Raw genomic sequence first — 20,131 nt, 5'->3', positions numbered from 1 at the left:
CACCACAAATCTTCATTAGGACTTTATGGGCTTATAACTTTTACTTTTAAATTGAAAATAAAACAAGAAATATATTTTTTGTGTAGAATTTGTCATGGTCGAAGTGAGTACTTGTGATAATTAGGCTTATGGATTTTAGTTGCTTATAGTATTTGAAGAGCATCTGAGAATCTCTAACAAAGGTTTTCCCTCCAGAGTATAGGACTTTATCCTTTTTTAAATATTTGTTTTCTTATTACAAAAAAGTAATATGTGTTCATTAAAGAAAATTTGGGAAGACTTGAAAAGATTTTTTTCAATCATCAGTTATTTCCACAGACTAAAATAACCACGTTTGATATTTCAGTGTATAATTTTTCTAATCTTTTCTTTTTCTACATATAAGCTTAAAATATTTGCAATAATCAAATCTTTATCAGTCCTCAAACCTGGTTAACTTTAAAAAAAATTAGTTTAAAAAATACAGGTACCTAGGTTAAAAAGTCAAATAGTGCTATAAGGCTTATATAACAAAATAGAAGTCTTCATTCTTCTCTATTTGCTACAGATTCCCATTCCTTAGAGGTAGCTGCTTTCAACTTTTTTTTTTTAATGGATTCTTCTTGTAATTATTTGTAAATAATATGCTTAGGCTTGTAAATTTCCTACATTTTAGAAATTATTTGTTGACTCTGTACTTTGGCTTACCCATCCCCCAACACTTACCCTGCTCTGTCCTCTCAAAATGATTATAGGACCATTTTGGTTTAAATTAGGAGGTGTATTATGATGACAATGTAGATCTTTGTAAATGAACCTCATATGTTTTGTATAATAATGTAACTTTTTTCCTCCTTACATCTTTTTCCTGGAATTAATCATTGTCTCTTATGGTTTGATTGCTTTGTTATCTAAATACTTGTCACTAATTCATCCCAAAACTTATCAATGGAACCCTGAAGCTTCTTTCAATATATCTGAAAACCTCAAATAGTCTTAGATTTATTTTTTCCTGCCATTGAAGGCATCCTTCTTGTAGCCTTTCATAACTGTCACTGTGGGACTTCCATAACACTAGGAGTCCCTTTTTCCTCTGGAATCCTGTCATGATCTCCATAGCCTTTTCTTAATACTCTGTACCTTTGTTTTCTTACGCCTTTCTTACAGTACCTTCTTTAAGTGGGACATACGTTTTAGGTCTCATATCTATAAAAACATGTTTATTCCGCTATGTAAGATGATAGGCTGGTGTGGAATTACGTATTAGTAATTGAGAATATTGAAAGCATGGCTTCATTGTCTTTTATCTTACATGGTTACTGTAAGTATATTACCATTCTTAAATCTGTTCATTTGTATGATTGGTTGCTTGTTTTGTGTTTTTAAATTTTTTGTCTGTCTTTCTGGAAGCTTTTAAGATATTTTGATGCCTGTGGTTCTGAAATTTCATAATAATGATATATGGATCTTCTAATGTGCAGGGGGGGGTGCCTTCCTTCCTTCCTTCCATTTCTTTATTTCCTTCACTGCACATCCGTTGGGTCTTTTTTTTTTTTTAAGATTTTATTTATTTATTTGAGAGAGCATGAACACAAGGCAGGGAGGGACAGAGGAAAAGGGAGAAGCAGGTTCCCTGCTGAGCAGGAGGCCCCCTTGACCTGGGGCTCCACCCCAGGACCCTGGGATCACGACCTGAGCCAAAGGCAGACGCTTAATGGCTTAACCAACTGAGCCACCCAGGCGCCCCTCATTGGGTCTTTTTAATTTGGAGATTCATTTCTTTCCGTTCTTGGACATTTTTGATATTTCTTTGATAATTTCTTCCCTTCTGTTTTTAGTATTCTTTTTCTGGAATTGCTGTTCTTCAAATAGTAAACTTTCTATACTCCTCTGCTTTTCTGTTTCTCATTGCTTTATCTTTTGTTTTGCTTTTGAAGACATTTCCTCATTTATTATTTTTCAGCCCTTTTATTGATTTTTGTATTTCAAAACTTTTCTCTGAAGAACTTTTAAGACCCTCTGAAGAACTTTTTTAAAAAATTCACAGAACTTTCCTTTTCTTCCTTGATGTTAATTCTCTGGTGTACTTATCTTTGAACACTATATTGTAGTGTCTGAAAGTTATTTTTCCATTTCCTTGTATTGTTTATACTTCCTCTTAGTCCTCTTTTCTATTTGTTTGGTTTTATTCTTTGTTTTACTCGTGTTGGAGGTGTTGGTCAACTATCTTAGGATCTTTTGCTGTCTGTTCGTTTTTAAAGATAAGACGCAAAAATGGGGGCGCCTGGGTGGCACAGCAGTTAAGCTTCTGCCTTTGGCTCAGGGCGTGATCCTGGCGCTATGGGATCGAGCCCCACATCAGGCTCCTCTGCTGTGAGCCTGCTTCTTCCTCTCCCACTCCCCCTGCTTGTGTTCCCTCTCTCACTGGCTGTCTCTATCTCTGTCAAATAAATAAATAAAATCTTTAAAAAAAAAAAAAAACGCAAAAATGGTGATTGCAAGCTCTGTGTATGTAGCTGGGGTTTTTAAACTTGTCAGCATTGCTATAAGCCAACCAGGTAGAACTCTCACCGTGTCTGTATTTGGGTCTTTTCCTTTGGTTCGGGAAATGAACACTGGGTCTGTGTCTTCCATTCTTCTGCCTGGGAGCTGGAGACCTGACTTCTAGTTGCCTTAGAAAAGCCAGAAAGGGGGCTGTGTGTGTCTCTGATTCTCCACTCCACACGTCTACTCTCAGTGAGAACTAGAGCTTCTTATTTCTGATCCTCTCCAGCTATCTGCTACAGTAAACAGCTTGTTTCTGGGTAGTCTTCCCACGCACATACCAGTTTAGGTTTCAGTGTTGTCAGTGATTTCTCTGGTCTACAAAGGCAGTTAACCACTCAACCATTCATGTTCACAGCTTCCAAAAATATGTTGACGTAGTTCTTCTGTGATCCTGTCTCATTTTCTTTGTCCTGATGAAGTTATGCCTCTTTAAAACTTCTGTACAGTTGTTTTAGGACTTTCAGAAAGCAGCAAAGATGCACACATGCACTCAGACCACCATGTGCAATTGGAAATCTCTGTAATTCCTAGTCTACATATCTCTTTAGTGAAGCCTCCCTAACACTCCTAGTCACTAGTAGATTACTTCGTTAAAGATTGTTCAAGAATCATATTCCTTTTTAAATGGAGTACCTTGCTCATTTATTTTTGATTCAGTAGGTTTTTTTTCAACGTGTGTCTCTCTCACATGATACTGTGTCGTGGGAGCAATGAACACCTCTGTTTTTGCTGTATCTTGAATCAGCATTTATTGTAGTACCAAACAAATGGAAAGGGCTCAATAAATTATTGGTTGAATGATTAAACATTTTTCTATCGTAATTCTTATTTTTCATCAGTATTTATTTAGAACTTCTAAAAAATATTTACATGCATTTAAAATAGCTTGTGTAACCATTCCCCTACAGTTGGAAATTTAGGTATTTCAAATTTTTAAATAAAAATCAGTCAGCCTTTTTTGTGTTTATTTCCAAAAATAGACTTAATACAATTGTTTCTGAGGCTCCACACACATATTGCCAACTTATTTTTAAGTTTTATGCCGGCTTACACTGCCACTGGCAGTGCGTGACTGCCCATTTGTTATTCTTAATATTATTTTCATTCATAAAAGTATCACAGTTTAAACTTTTGCAACCATTAGTTCAACTTGATTTTAATATTATTGCATATATCTTAATTAATACCAGTTTTGTTGTAATAACTTGATAGTGATACATTATCTTAGCAGATGATTAATGACTTAAGTTTAGTCTTTTGTTGTTGTCATTCTTTTGTGGTAATACTTTACTTGAAACAAACCTTTTGAAATTCTATATTCCTTGGTGTTTCTTGGTATGTTTTCTAGTATTGATTGGATAAAAGTTTTAAAAGTTGTAAATGATTCAATGAAAAAAATTTATGATAGGACCCTGCTTTAAGAGTGAGTTAACTAGATTAATTTTCCTGGAAACTCACTTCAATTGATGGCTTTTATTAAGGAATGATTCTTTTGCTCTCTTGGGATCTGGTACTTTGGACCTAAGGGTCTTTTCTGCATTTGTATGATCTTATTCTTAGGCTTTTATGAGGCAGGCATTGAGATTTGGGAGCGAGGTCAGGAATGACTGTCCTGCCCCTTGGATCTGAACAGAGATTGAAGTTATTCAAGGTTGTCATGTAATGACCACATTCTAAGTGGATTTTACCAGACTTCCTGTGAACCATTTTCTAACTAGATTTAGAAATAAAGGTAAAACATAGAAAATGAAAAAATATTAGAAGAGACAACCAAACCAGTGGAAGCAATGCTTTATATTTAAAGGGTATAAGAAGGAAGTATTAGATCTTTTCATTTGTATAACTTGTTCATGTGTATAATAAATACACATATGCATACAATATAAAACATATGATACATATCATGTCTTGATACATGCCAAACACTGCTCTGAGGACTCTACATGTATGTATTAGTGTATGTCATTCTCACAGCTAAGATGTAGATATTTACTCTTATTTTACAGTTGGGTGACTATGGTGGCTTACTAACAGTAATTGTCCAAGTTTCAGTGCTGCTAAGTGGTTGGACTCCTGAGTTTGTGCTTTTAACTGCTGTACCATACTGCCTCTCTTATTATTTGGTTTAATATTCTAACCTAGTATCATTATAATTCTAATATGTGATTTAGTTATTTTTGTTGTTAAAAGGAGTTGGCAGAATGTGTGACATTGTTCTTTAGTAATTTTATCATCACTAATGAGGAATGGGTTGGCATCATTAACTGTGAATATTGGGACTTTAGAGGTCATGTTTTAAATGTATTCATTAAAACAAGATATTTATGGAGAAGGGAAAAATTTATCTTGACAAAGGGAAAAAAGGAAGACTCGTCTTCCTCCCTCTCCTTACCATTCTTAAGGAGTTTAGAAATGAACTAATAAAAACTTACTCTGTGATTTTTTTCATTTACTGAGAGAATGTCCTTGCTATGCCCCACATACAAACACATATTTTGATTGAGCTCATGAGTCACATAATACAGTGAGATATTTCATTCATCTACTTAACAAATACTTAAGGGCCTATTATGTACTAGGCTCTGTTTTAGATGCTAGAAATAACAGAGAATAAAAAAGACAAAGTCCTTTCCTCGTGGCTCTTCTGTTTTAATGAAGGATGGAGACAAAAAGAGCCAGTGCTATGAAGAAAAAAATAGTGTCAAGGGGATAGAGAAAGAAAGAAGCTGCTATTTTAGAATGTCCTCTGATGGCATCTCCTAAAACACCTAAATGAAGCAAGAGAGGTACAGCTTTGGTCATATCTGGGCAAATGCATTTTAAATAGAAGAGGAAATAGATCGTAAAATGGGAATATGCCTGGCAAGTTTGAGTAATAGCAAAGAGGCCAGCGTGGTTGGAATGGTAGAGGGTGAGGGGCCGGTGTGGGAGGGCCTTGAGCAATAGAGGAACATGAACTGATTTAGATTTTAAAAGGATCACGCGGGCTGCTGATCGGAGACTAGACTGTCAGGTTATTCTAGTACTCTGAAGAGATAGGGATGGCTTGGGCTGGGGAAGCCAAGAAGGAGCTGAGGAAGAGCAATCAGATCTAGGTGTGTGTTTATAATAGAGCAGTCAGGATTTGTTGACAGATTTGTACACAGATTACACAGAATGAAGTGTAGAGGTAACCCAGGGTTTGGGGATGAGCATTCATATGGAACGAAGACAGTGCTCTGTGCTACTCCGGGGAACTATGGGGTGAGAGGTTGCAGTTGGAAATAGAAATGTGGGAGTCATCTGCTTAGAGATGATGTATGAAGCTTTGGTAGTAGATAACATCACCTAGGGAGGTGGTATAGAAAGAGAAGTCCGAGGAGTGAATACTGAGGCCTCAGCATTTAAAAGTTGAGGAGGAAGACACAGCAAAGAGGATTTCAGGAGTAGCTAATGAGAGCAAACCAAGAGTGTGTGGTATCTGGGAAGGGAAATATGATGCTTTAGCAAATGGGGAACTAGAGCTTGTTACCGGAGGCTTTCAGCTTGATCCTACACAAACATTAAGAGATGTTGGGAAAGTGATTGCTTCATTTTATTCTTTCTGATTCACATTTCTGCAATTGTAAACAAGTATGTTTAAAACTGAAGAGAAGTGATGTGTCTGTATTTTATCATCTCTATTTTATAAGTACTTTTTATTGAGAGTAAGTGGGTAATTTGGAGAAGGAACTTAAATATATATGAAATAGTCTTTAATGCTGGCTTAAGTTATTACATGTCTTTAATACTGTTTTATGTTTTAGTAATTGGTACTTCATCTGTATAAGTGATAAGTTGAATGCAGTTGTCATATTCCTGTGTTTTTTGCTGCTTGAATATATATTTAAAATGGCCAACATGGATTGCCTCTTTTATATGTATTATACAGATAATTACAATCAGACCAATAAGACAAATTTTTTTTTTTTTTAAGATTTTATTTATTTATTCGACAGAGATAGAGACAGCCAGCGAGAGAGGGAACACAAGCAGGGGGAGTGGGAGAGAAAGAAGCAGGCTCATAGTGGAGGAGCCTGATGTGGGGCTCGATCCCATAACGCCGGGATCACGCCCTGAGCCGAAGGCAGACGCTTTAACCGCTGTGCCACCCAGGCGCCCCCAATAAGACAAATTTTAAGATACTGTAGGTCCTCTAGTTATTCACTGACACCTAAGAATAAATATATATTTTTCGAAATTATCTATTTTTAAATTTTGTAGTATCAATGTAAAAGAAGTGCCAAGAGTAGCAGATACCCATTAATTATAGATATATTAAAACCATCATGAAAATATATCATATTTTCACAATAATAAATAATAATCTGGTTACCTAAAATTCAGTTTGCACAAATTTAGACTAGAGGGCTTTATTTGTAAGGATAGGTTCTTCAGGCACGACAGAAAACACATAAGCAGTTTAAACAAGATAGTTTTTTTTCTCTTACAAAAACACAACACTGTAGAAGTGGTGTGGTGATGTTCATGCATCCAGGTGCCTGTCTTTTGGTTCTCCTGTCCTTAGCACCCAGCTGTGGCCTCATAATGTAATATGGCTGATTCAGGTTAGCCATCACATCTGCATCCCAGCAGACAGGAAAAAAAAAAATCTTCCCTTTTAGGGATACTTCCCAGAAATTGCACACACCAGCTTTGTTTTACATCCCATTGGCCAGGTCTTAGTCCCATACGCACACTTTAACTACAGGGGATACTGGGAAATTTAGCTTTTTTTTTTTACTCTGGGCAGCCCTGTGCCTTGGTAGGATTTGGGGGTCCTGTTATTGACGTGTACAGGGGTTAGTGTACAACTGGCAGTCTCTGTGCCACAGGGCTTTTAGACAAGAGGGAGAAACTGGTTTTTATAGCAATGTGATTTTTTTTTCTGTATTAAAGTTACCTAATATACTACATAGTCACTCGGTGAATACTTTTAATGTATTTAGGATAGGAATTTGCCCTATAACCAGCCATACATACCTTTCTTATATTATTTTATCAGCTGGGAAGTCATTATAAGATCATGATTAAGAGCACAGAGACACTCTGCCCAGGGTCATGTCTTGCCAGTGCTATGTGCCAGCGGTGTAACCTTGAGCGAATTTTGTAACCTTTTGTGGCACAGTGTCTTCACCTTCAGAGGAGAAGATAAAGTACCTAGTTCATAGGATCGCCGTAAGGGTTAAGTAATTGGTTGTAAAGAACTTAGAAAAGCTTTTAGCACGGAGTAAGCCTTCAAATTTTAGTTATTTCTATAAATTATCATGTTCTTAGTGAAAGTAATTTTAATACTATCCCAGGTAAAACAGAACTGTAAAAGTTACGTCTCTTAAGACATACTGATATTTTGCTGTGGTAGAGGAAAAGGGATTGGGTAATTGAAAAATGAGTCTGAGTTTGCTTATTTCATTTTGGAGTATTTGATTAGTTATATTGAGAGATTTTCCTATTTGGAGAACTGTATTTTAGAACATATATACAAATATACATCCTGCAAATAAGTATCTACCTTGTGAACTTTTTACATAAGGTGTGCCTTTTAAGTCCATTCAGAGCCAGGAAGTCAAAAGACTATTAGCAATGAAAATATCTTATTTCTGTCTTGCGGTCGGTAAAGCAAACAGTGAACCTGTTAGATGATTACATGGCAGTTGAAAGTTGAGTGTCTTTTGAAATGGAACCAGGCTTAAGGCTTTGCTCAGTTTACTTCTCTAGCAGGTCTTGCCTGAGTGTCTGGTTGGTTAAATACTCCTTTGTTTTTTATATAGCATACTGTACATGATTCTTTTAACACTTGGCAGATTTTATTGAAGTTGTTTCTTCCTGTCTTTCGTACCATATCATAAGCAGATACTCACTCGTGGTTGTGTCCTCAGCATCCTACACACTGTCGTGTACAAGACTTAATGAATTTGTTATACTAGATATAGCAATACAGGCTAACACTTCCCTAGAGGTCTTGCTTTTCCATCTCAAGTCAAAAATAACAGTAATTTTTCACAGCCTTATATTGCTCTCTAAATTTGGTCATCTGCAACAAGATGTTTAGAAATAGGCATATTTCCAAAATAAGCTATGATAGTTCAGACAAAGTAAAGCTCCGTGCTATTGAAATCCAGTTTAGAAAAGGTCTGCTTTCTGTTTGTATCTTGTACCTTTTGTACATGCTATCTTCTTTCTCACTCCATACTAAGGTACTGCAACAATAAACTTATTTGCATGTTTTTAGAGTGTTATGGCTTTATTAGTTTAACTGAAGTCATGCTGCATGAAATGCAGAAGTAAATAAGAGGTGGTCAATTGTCTTTTGAAGGACAGTAACGTTTGTTTTGTTTCACCGCATCAAGTCTGAATCTGCTACAGTTAAATCAGAGCCCAGATGAAGAGTGTGTGTGTGTGTATCTATATCGCTAATATATATATTTTAATGACAGAATTGGATTATCTCCTTCATTGGAAGATGATTGAATTCTTTAGCTTCATAATTGAAACAAAACCCGACAGACAGTCTGTGTTTTGCATGGGATGTTTGGGTGTAATACAGGGCGTTCCAGTCTAGAGTGCTTGCTGAGGTGGTTGAGGTAGATGCAGTTAATCCGTGCTCCTTATTAACCATGTCAGATTCATTCGGGTATTTATTGGTCACTATTCTGGCAGCATCGCATCCCAAACTGTCAGAGAGTCTTTAAAGGTCTGTGCTGAAAGCTGCTGACGTGCCATCGCACAGACATTTAATTTTAGTCGTTTTCTCAGTAGATTTTAATGAACCTTTCTAATAGTCCATCTGAGATTCAGGCATTAGAGGAAAATCCTCTATTTTAATGGGCTAAAAACAATGATCACCCTCGATGTTGGCATGTAATCAAACAAGCGTTATGATGTAGAAATGCTGAATGAGCCCCGCAGTATGTTCAGACGTACCTTTTCTTCTTCTCCACAGCAGTCTGCAGTACTGCTGTCCCTTCTGCATGCATTAAGTGCCAAACTCTTGAATGAAGAATGGCTCAAAGGAAATACTAGGCTACTTTGCCTTAAGCTTTAATATTTTCCGTTTTTAATTTTTAGATCAGTTGTAAACTTTGAACAGATTAAATTTGCAATATCACTTGTAATAATATGTTGAAGACTTTTTATCAAACGTCCTTATTTAAATACAACTATATATGAAATTATATTGATTAAATGGCAAGTTGTGATGAGTTTTGGTACTCATTTTTTATTTTAATATTTTAGTTGTCTTTTGGTTAGGAATATAAGTTCCTTTTCTTCAGATTTTATTTTTGGAAAAAGAAAGCTGTGGAGAGAATTATAAGCAGTTTTGAAAATATTAAAAAATGTTTACATCCTATTTTAAGTTGGGAGGACTAGGATACCTACATTGTTTTTACATCTCAAAAAACAAATAGCCTTTATTCTCCAGGCATTGCTTCTGAGTCACTTTGTGCTCTTATGACCTGGGAACTAAGGTTAGCTGTTTTGTGTTATGCTTTCAAATTTCAAAGATGATTTCGGTTAATATGTTTTGAGTTAAGAAATTTTTTTTAATTTAAGAAATATACCATGTTCAGTAATTTCCTCCCTATCCCACTTCCCTTTTCTTGCTTTTTAAGTAGCTCCATAATCTTCAAACTTCCCTTTCCTGTCTTTTTAAAGGTCGATTGAGCTATCCACATCCAGGAACTGATAATCTGTTGATGTTAAATGGTAAGTTTTATAAAAACATTTTATGTTTCCAATTTAACTCATGTAAATAAATATGATTGAGAACATAGTTCTCTATACCTTCCCCATACACAGAAGTTAATTATTTTATAAGTATAAAAATAAAGCTACAACTTCTGTACAGAAAGCAGAATTATGAATTTGAATATATTCTGGCTGTCAAAGCAGTCATTGTAGTGTATTTGTGACAGTGTGATTTAATTCATTGATCACAGACTTTGGAGAGAGTCCTGAGTATGAATACTGGGTTTCTAATTTATGGTGAGACCTTGTTCAGTAACTTCTGTGAGCCTTAGTTTCCATCTATGAAATGGGAATAACAATCTCAAGGTTTATTATGAGAATTAAATGAGATGATGTTTGTAAAGTGCATAGAACTTGTTACTTAGTATAGTACTTGTGCTTATGTTAATCAAGGAATGAATATGCTAGTGATTCTGTGTAAATATGGTGCTCACACTAACTTAATTTATTCTAACTAGAAAGTTACACAGTGAACTTCACCAGAGTTAGAAACAGGATAAATAAACTTTCATTAAAGTTTGTTTTCTTTCTGTTGGACAAACATTGTATTCAGAGTCACAGTACTTAGCACATCCATGATTGTGGGAGTGGACATGGAGGATGAAAATATCCTTCACAAAGGTATTTTTAAATCAGAGGGTGGATGAAGAGAGGGAAGTAGGAAGAAGGAAGAGTAGAGATAGTACTTACTTTAAAATACATAATTATATAATTAGAATGGCTTGGCTCTTCTATTTTAACTAAAGCTTTGTTGAGAACAGATGGCAGTGAAGTTGGGGAATAAAGTCTAAAAAAAAAAGGCCAGTATAAAGCTCGATCATGTGAACTAATACTAAGTAAAGACTGTAGTGACGGAAAAGTGGGAATAAAGTCCGGGCCACCTGGGAGATTGTCAAGAGAGGTAGGACTTTTGGAATGAGAGAAAAATGGAAGAAGCAGTGTCTGGTGATGTGATTGACTGGTTCATTTAACATTGGACTGTTATATATTGAGTTGTCCACCACACACCAGCTTAGTCTAAGCACAGGGTTATCTGTTAGGATCTTGAAGGATGGTTAGAGGTTGAATTGTCAAGGTTCTCACCCTGGGACCTGACTGTGCTCTCTGGCTGAGGCCATGTCTGGGCGAGACCTTACAATAGTCCAGCAGGCCACGTGCATGAATTCAGTGAATTATAGTGCTTACGTAGTCTTTGACCAGAAAGGTACTAGAAATCACATTCCAGGACTTCTTCAATTAACTTTCCTTCTACCATGGAATTAAAAAAAAATATATGCCATTTCAATAGCTGGTCTCTGAACTCTAAATCTGTTACTAAAACTCACAGTGTTGAAATTGAGTTTACAAACTGCATATAGATCATAATTTTTATTTTCATTATGAGATTTATAAAATAATGATGGGTTTAGGTAACAATAAACTATTTATGTATTTATCCTGACTTCCTTAAATAATTTTCTTTCGAGACATTCTATGTGATAAAGATCATTCACATTTCTATTGTAACTTCTAAAAAAAGCAATTCAGTGGAAAAAATAGAATGTGTGTATTTCTCATACTCTGTTAAGATCCATTTGAAGGAAGGTACTGTATGAGACAGTTTGTTAGATCATTCACAGATGTTCTGAGATTTCTTTATGCATAGTATACTAGGGCGATTCAGAAGTATATTGTAATCACAATAGAATACATCAGTTATATGTGAGCAAAGAATTTAGGAGCTGCACTGTTTTTACAACTTACATTTTTGGCCACATTAAACATTATTATTATTATTTTTTAAAGATTTTATTTATTTACTTAGAGAGAGAGCATGAGCTGGGGGGGAGGGTAGAGGGAGGGGAACAAGCAGACTCCCTTCTGAACAGGAGTCACATGCAGGGCTCATCCCAGGACCCTGACATCATGACTTAAGCTAAAGGCTAGAGTCAGACACTTAGCCGAGGTGCCCCATGGTTGCATTAAATATTATTAAATTAATTGATTTCATCAGTTGTCTGAAGCCTTCATAAATAGCCTAGATGTTAGGTTAGAAGTATTTTAGCACATAGTAGACAAAAGAATATTTTATTTTAGGCAAGAGTTGAATCTTGTGGACAAATCTGCTTTTTTGTTATGTGAGCACTCTTCATAGCCTGCCACTCTACTCTAGGGCCACATTACATACTCAATACAGTAAGCTGTCCTGGATATTTTTAACTTTTCCTCGCAAGGGACTAGGAGAGAGAAAAGGTAATGAAACCAGGACATCAAAATGTGTTTAGGTCAGTAAGGACAGTTCAAGAGAAAAAAATTATTTTGCTCATTTGGGATCATTGTTAAGGGGGAAGCAGGAATCAGGATATTGGGTATATTTATAGGGTAAAGAGATATTTGAATATTAAGGATGTAAGTAATTTTTTTGTAGACATCTAAGTTATTGAAGAGAGAAGTAAGCAAATGGCAATAAAAAGTAAGGGGAAATTTTCCTTGAGCTGCTTTTAATTCTTGTAATTTAGCTATACTCCTAGCATATTGTCTCCCTAGGAAATATGGGAATTAAGTGTTATCAATACCAAGCCTTTGCCTATACTAAGCTATTATTAAATATTACTGATGAAAGAAATTACAGATTCTCAATACATAGACTTTTTAAATTATTAATTTTTAGTATGTCACAGATTTAAACTCACTATTAGCAATTGATTAAGTTGTATTACTTAACCAACAAGCATAACTAATATTATTGACTTTGAAAATCAATATTTGGTAATAAATTATACATCAGTATTTTTTGTGGTGATTTAGCAATAGTTAACAGTAGTTGGGCACGTGATCTGATGAGCATTGGGTGTTATACACCACTAATGAATCATTGAACAGTATATCAAAAACTAAAGATGTACTATATGTTGGGTAATTGAACTTAAAAACAGAACAAAACAAAGCAGTCATTGGTACCACAGACTCTGGAGGTAGATTATCTGGGTTTAAACCCAACTTCGCTATTTCTATTTCTAGCTGTGTGACCTTGGACGGTTTACCTAACTTCAGTTTGACTCAGGTTCTTTTATGTCAGAAGTAGACAAAATGCTGCCTGCCTCAGGGGGATTGTTTTGAGAAGTGAGGGAATTCATTCATGTAAAGTGTTTAGAACAGGTCCTATAAGTAAGAGTTAGCTATGGCAGTGGGTGATGATGAAAGGTGACAAAATGACTTTGAAAGAATACATTCATGTTCTCTGAATAGATGAAAGTGTTGGAGAATATAAAATTAAAAAAAGATGGAACCAATGTTTTCAAGTATTTGAAGAAAGTTAGGTATAGTGACCAAAGAAGGTTTGTTTTATGTTATTGCAGGAAGCCAAACCAGAACCATTTGGAAGGAGCTATAATTGGAACAAAATTTGGGTCAAAAACGAAATGACTCTCTTGGGCAGTGTTTCTTAAAGTATGGTGTGCATGTCCCTTATGGTACCCAAGATGACTTTAGTGGTACACAAATGTGTATTAAAATAAATGCATGACTACTACAATTCAGGAACATTCCTTAGAGAAAACAGAACTGGCAGAAATCTGTGATGTTACTAGGCTATTACTAGGTGCTAGGCTTGAGTCCATTTAATAAAAAATAATATATAAATAGTAGTACAGTTGTTATGCAGATAAGGCAAATGTCGTAAAGCTTTCATGATTCTACCTTCCTTGTCAATTGACATTGTAGTTAAACTTTGAACTATTCCTTTAAGAAATAAACAGGGAATGGGGTAAAGGTCAGGAAATTGGTCAGACTAGGTAAAACTGTGCAATACCTCTAGCAAATCCTTAACTTTGAGCCTCTGTTAACTCAAAGAAGAAGAGGTATAATCCCACATCTGTATGTCTCATGAAGTTGTATAGATTAAAAAAAAATTAACAATAAAAATTGCCAGAGAACTATAACTGCAAGTGGGCTCCTGACACACCATGTTCCTCAATCTAATTAGAAATCAAGTTGAATTGACGGGTGGAGACTGCCACTATTGAATAATATTGTAGAAGAGTCCAAATTTAACATCCGGAAGCACTTTAGGGAAGTCACATTGTATAGGAATGAGTAGATTGTCTAAAAAACAAAAGTACTATCTGAAGTTAGAACGACAGCCTGAATGTTTATATTTGTAAGTGTATAAATCTCACATATTTTATTATCAGTAGGAAAGAACAAAATAAAACAGAGCCACCCTGTTTTTCGTAGTGGTGAGGACCAATTCAAAATGATGTATCATTCAAGTATTTATTTCTATTTGGATCATGTTGTGTTCCTCTCAGCCCTCTCCCAAGGAAAAATAGCTTATATCTTTATTAGACCATACGGCTTTTCAAAAGGAGAAAAGAGAGCAGAAGTATGGGGTGATGCAAGCTAGTTTGAAATTTAAAATTGCTTTGATTAACCACATACAGCCATGTTTGTAATCAAGAGCTTGCTCGACTTTTTGGGAGGAAAGAAGTTATGTTTATTTTTTAACTAAAAAAATCTACTCTGTAATGAAATTGTGTTTCTGAGGGCAGATATTCTAAATGTACTGTATTAAGTCATGAAAATAGGAAACTTGAGTACGTAATCAGTTCTTTTTTATGCTGTTGGAAGTGGAGTAGATAACAGATTTATTTTGGATCTTGAAAAGGATTATAATTTGGGGGTATATTTCTCTCCCTGGTTTTGGCTTTTTAGAGCAAGAAATAAGAATTTCTTTAGTTTCACACCAAGAGAACTTTAACCTAAATATTTCTAGCTAATTTAGTATGTTTACCCATTTTTTCCTCCAGCTGCAGTAATTCATGCACCACAGCTGTAGCTAAGAGCCAGTTGTAAGGGCACAGAGACGCCAAAAAGAGTGTCAGAGTCCTCCTATTTCTTTTTAATGGGTTAGAACCTAAATAAGATTATTGATAACGCAGGACCAAATTAATTGTAAAGTCACTTGTGTAAAAAAGGTCTTTTTTCACAGCCGTCTTGTTATCTCCATGAAAAAAAAAATACTATAATTAAACATACATGCATATATATGTATCCACACACATATATATTTACATATGTATGTTAAATAGCCAGTTCCTTATTTTGAATGAGTTGTACTTTTTTATAATGCTTTATAAACCTTATGTACCTGAAATTTAATATTCTAAATACAGTTTTTATACAAAAATTGCTCACTTTTGTTTCTAAGTCATATTCTAAATGAGTTTGGAGGGGCATATTGTTTAAAGAAGTCTTCTTTAATTAAAACATAATAATAATTTAATGATTTTTTCTTACTGGGGGCTTTTAATAATTCTAAATCTGAGTTACAGAAGAACATACTCCAGAAATTCCCATAAGAACACTGGTAGGAAAGTGAGTATACACACCATTGTTTAGTGTGATGGTAGCAGATTGGTTATTTCCATGACAGCGGATGGGAAATGTTTTACATGGTTTAGCTTCATGCAGTCAGTTCTATTTTTGGTAATGTAGAGATTTGAAATTTGAGAGTTGTCCAAAAAATAAGTGGAATAGCTCTTTACAGGATTCTAAAATTCCTCAGGTATGAGATAGTTGGAGAAATTTTCTAAATAATATGTTCAAGCGTAGGAATGAGATGAAACCTAAGATGTTATGAACATTTGTACATATTTTGACTATTTTAGTATTGAATAGCCTCAGCAAAGAATATAACAGCTAAGAATATAAACTGGTTATGATGTCTTTAATTTTCTCAATAGGTCAAGAATTATTTGCCATGTCATTACTTCATTATAGTTCATAATTTGACTTTAAACTTGATGAGAATAATTTTATTTGCTTTGTAAATGATCCACCTTCTACCCCCATGAATGAAATCGCATAAAGCAAATTTATACTGGATTAATACCATTTAGATCATGCATAGAGATAAGTAAGGAGCCTAACTCCTAAGACTGGTGCTGTGACTGGGGCCTATTGACCATTTCCACACTTAATACAACTATCAAGACTTCAGTGAATTGATTCCTCCGTGGTCTGTTCTTGTTAGCTCTTTTAAAATTGCTATTAGATTTTCCACAGTTGATCTCCCATCTCTTTGAGATACTGATTTTTTTTAAGGCTTTTTTAAGTGTTGGGAGACTTCCACAGCAAAAATGTTACTTCCACCCCTACCCTTACCCTAAACTAATATATAGGTCTGGTTAGCGATATGTAATATACACAGGTAATGTGCTTATAAGCTGTATGTACACACAAACACACAGGTAAGCTTACATATAAACTAATGTACAGGTCAGTCAGTCTGCTAGGCTGTGAGGTAATTGGAGCTCCCGAAAAGGTTAAATCTACAGTAGTTCTAGCTAAATAAGATAATGGAGGCAGATATGCAAATGAAGTTTGTTTTTTTAATAAAAGACTCCGATGTAAACCTTGTATTTACTGACTTATTTCTTGACTTATTTCTTGAAGTGTAAATGACTAAGGGTTGACAATTTTGTTTTTCCCACTGTTACTATAGGGGAATTAATGCTATATTCCTACGTATGGACATACTTCTTTATTTTAAAGCCTTATATTTTGTAAAACTTCTATAATAGAATATATTTAACGATGTGACATGTTTTCTTTTGATCTTTGCTTTATACTTTGGGGAAACTCTATTTCTAATGACTTTCAATATATATTTTGATTTGAGATGTATTCAGAAGGAAAGTTTCCCACGCCTAAAAAACTCATGAAACTTGGGTTAAGATCTTGATTTTAACAGTTGTTTTTTGTTTTGGTACTGCTTTGATTTCATATATTAATTCCAGGGTAAAAATACTCATCATATACTCAGATTTTTAGGGGGAAGAGTTATTTAAAAATATGTTGTGGATTTTATCAAACTGGTTGTTTCTTATGGAGAATAAATTGCAGTATTTTTTCCCCTAAGGAATTATGTAAACTGCTAGTAATGTAGATTGAAATGCCTTTCTGCTTTATACTTTTACAGTATTTAACAAATGTGCTATTCTATGATAATACTACTAATAATTTGTGTCTGAATCTCTCTTACCCCAGAGATAGAGACATAAAAACTTAGCTAGAGATTATAAAACGTACCAAAAGGATTGAAAGCATTGTTAGCTATAGTGTATCATTAGTCATTTCTTCAACTAAGCAAGTCTGAACATGGATTGATTTCTTTACCTTCTGTCTAAGCTCTACAGGCTGCAGAGTATCAGTTTAATATTGTTGTATCTTTTCATTCTTCTCTGTCTTCCAGTACTTTCTTCACACAAGGCTTGGCGTAATGTGAATTGGGTTTGAGTAGCTATTTGTTGGACTGTATCTGCTTTATCACTCTTTATAATTAGGAAAATAAGGATTTAATTCAGGTTGTTTCCATTCATTATTTGGGATGCTGTTTAACTGTAAGGTGTTACATATTACTATACTGATCAGATTAAAGAAATATTTATTCATGAATTTAAGCATGAATGAGAATAAATGGTTTACTTCTTATTAATTTCATTTTTTGTACAGTTCAGTATATGTAATAAAAGTGCTTTGTAAATGGTAAAACACCATACAGATATTATACAGTGACATTGTCCTAGATCTTAAAACAAAGTAGCACTGATTACCAGATGCCCACTTAGCTTTTCATATCACGAATATTTGTATGGGTGGGCTTGTTTTTAGTTCTGACATTTTACAATTTGTCCTTTGTTTACATGCAGCAAGGAGTTATGGGCGAAGACGAGGTAATTCATTTCTGTTTGCTATGGTATAACTGTTTTTAATTGGGTTTTACTGATCAATGCTGTAATTAGCCTAGATTTTTAATGCACTGTCTGAAAACTCACAGAAAAGTTTTATTTTGATTTGCACACTTGTCAAAGTTTTGAATCCTAAATCTTTTAACCTTTAAATCACATTGTCATTCTAATATTGTTATTTAATAAATGTCTTCCTTTTAAACTGTCCAGATTTTAACTGTTTAAAGTAATTTTTATACCTTTTAAAATAAAGCTACTATTTATAGTTTTCTTAAAAAATATGTTTAATAAATTGTAGTGAAGGTGACATGCAGTATGCTTTTTCTACTCTCTAAATCTGTAACTGGTTATCTCTGGTACATCATTTACAACTCTATTAGTTTTATGTCTGACCCAGTTGAAAGTAAATACCAAATAGGCTGTTGTTAACACTAATGTATAGAAATCATGTTGCTGATATTTCTGTGTCTTCTAAGAATATAATGCTTTCTTTCTCCCTCTCTCTACACCACGTAGGCACACTCACACTCATTCACATACTCTCTTTCTCTCCTGCACCAGTCTTCCCCTCTGGGGTCTTGCTATCTTAAGGACAAAATAAGGACCGTGAGAGGCTGGACTACTAAACCTTTCTGGATAGCCGCTGACATGTTCTGGGGCTTAAAACTTGGCTTCTCTTTCTCATGTGCAGACTGGGAGGGAGCAAAGTAGATGGGATGAGAAGAAGCAAAAGTAATTTTATACCACTAGATTATCCTCTGATTGCACAATAATCATGATATTTAAATAGCTGTTTTAAGTACCAAAATGAATAAAAAAGGATTTTCCTTGACCCCTAAAATCTCCCTTGAGCCATGGAGGATAGACAGTAATAATAGTGCCTTTTGATAAATTTTATAAATATGTGCCAGTGCTTCAATTTCTTTTCATGTAGTCATGAGTATGTGCACTTTGAAAACAAACAACCTAAAACTTTCTGCCACCACTGATGACAGAAACAAGTATTATATATTCTTAAGTAGTATTTCCAGTTTTGTATTTCACATTGTCTAAATTTAACTTCATTTTTGGAATCTGGTTTCTTCAAATGCTTGACTGAATCTCTTGGTTCCTTAGTTTTCTGGCTAAAAAAATTACAGGATATAGAAACTCAAAACTCGGAAAACTAAAGCTGAATGACCTTCTAAAGGTTGTTGTTAGCAACTGAGAAGAGGGGGAAACTCTAAACTTTTAGAGTTTCAGTACCTGTTTTCACATCTGTGGACTATGGAGCTTCAATTCTTTTGGAAAAACCCACTTATCAGGCTGTGATTTTTAGGTATTTTTGAAACTCTAGAGAAGTTTAATTTAGGATCTTTTCTTTCTATACATTTTTCATTTTTTAACCATAGTAATTTATGTTTAATCTAATTTGGCATACTCCAGCATAAATATTACAATCTAGGAAGTTCTTAGGAGCACAGTATCAGACAGTCATGTTGTTGTTTATCTTCTTTTATCTCAATTCAATAATTATAGACTACGATTATGATATCAAGAAAAAGCAAAATTTTCTCCTTTCAGGTGGGAACTTACTACTACTCTTTATGGCTCCCCAGAGGATAGAGATAAAAACTTCAGAGCTGCCTGCCAGCTTTGGAAGAAAGAAGACTCACATGGTTTTAAGGCTTCTGGAGAAGCTTTCTTTAGGACAGAACTGATAGTTGTCACACTTACTTGGCTTAACATTAAGGGGTAACACCTGAATTTCCCTTTCAAATTATATGGCATTAGTAGTTTTTCAGTTGGTCCTCTGTGAATAGTCGGAGTCTGCTTTTAAAATTTCAATTTTGATGGCCATATGAAAAATATACCCATTAGAAATACTTATTGAGAGGTTTTATTTGAATTTGAAAGTACTTTGACACAGTAATAAAACATTAAAAGAAAGAAAGAAAGAGAGAAAGAAAGAAAAGAAAGAAAGAAAAAGAAACAAACCCACACACATACCAAAGGAATGACTCAGAAAGGACTTGAAGTAGCCTGGCTCTCTTGCTATTTTCTACTCATTTTTTCCTTTTTCTATGCTAGATACAATATCATTATCACACTGATAACCTTTAACTACC

General features: G+C 34.6%; 1 protein-coding gene across 8 annotated transcripts in view; it reads left to right on the top strand.

Annotated features, from left to right (window-relative positions):
- CPEB2 (cytoplasmic polyadenylation element binding protein 2) overlaps window positions 1-20,131 on the top strand; it is a 70,107-nt gene that overhangs the window by 20,653 nt on the left and 29,323 nt on the right. For 3 of the 8 annotated variants that reach the window (XM_045771312.2, XM_045771309.2, XM_045771311.2), the window contains 2 exons: window positions 10,201-10,251; window positions 17,985-18,008. The exons of 2 other annotated variants lie outside the window; for them this stretch is intronic. In XM_045771312.2, coding sequence (XP_045627268.2) covers window positions 10,201-10,251; window positions 17,985-18,008 — 75 coding nt within the window. The remainder of the gene's footprint in view (window positions 1-10,200; window positions 10,252-17,984; window positions 18,009-20,131) is intronic. 3 more of the 8 variants (XM_045771314.2, XM_045771310.2, XM_045771313.2) reach the window with 1 other exon arrangement.

The sequence above is a fragment of the Ursus americanus genome, chromosome 8, assembly GCF_024610735.1.
Source record: "Ursus americanus isolate L20-20 chromosome 8, mUrsAme1.1.p, whole genome shotgun sequence".
NCBI lineage: Eukaryota > Metazoa > Chordata > Mammalia > Carnivora > Ursidae > Ursus > Ursus americanus.
This window is presented reverse-complemented; position numbering and strand designations above follow the sequence as displayed.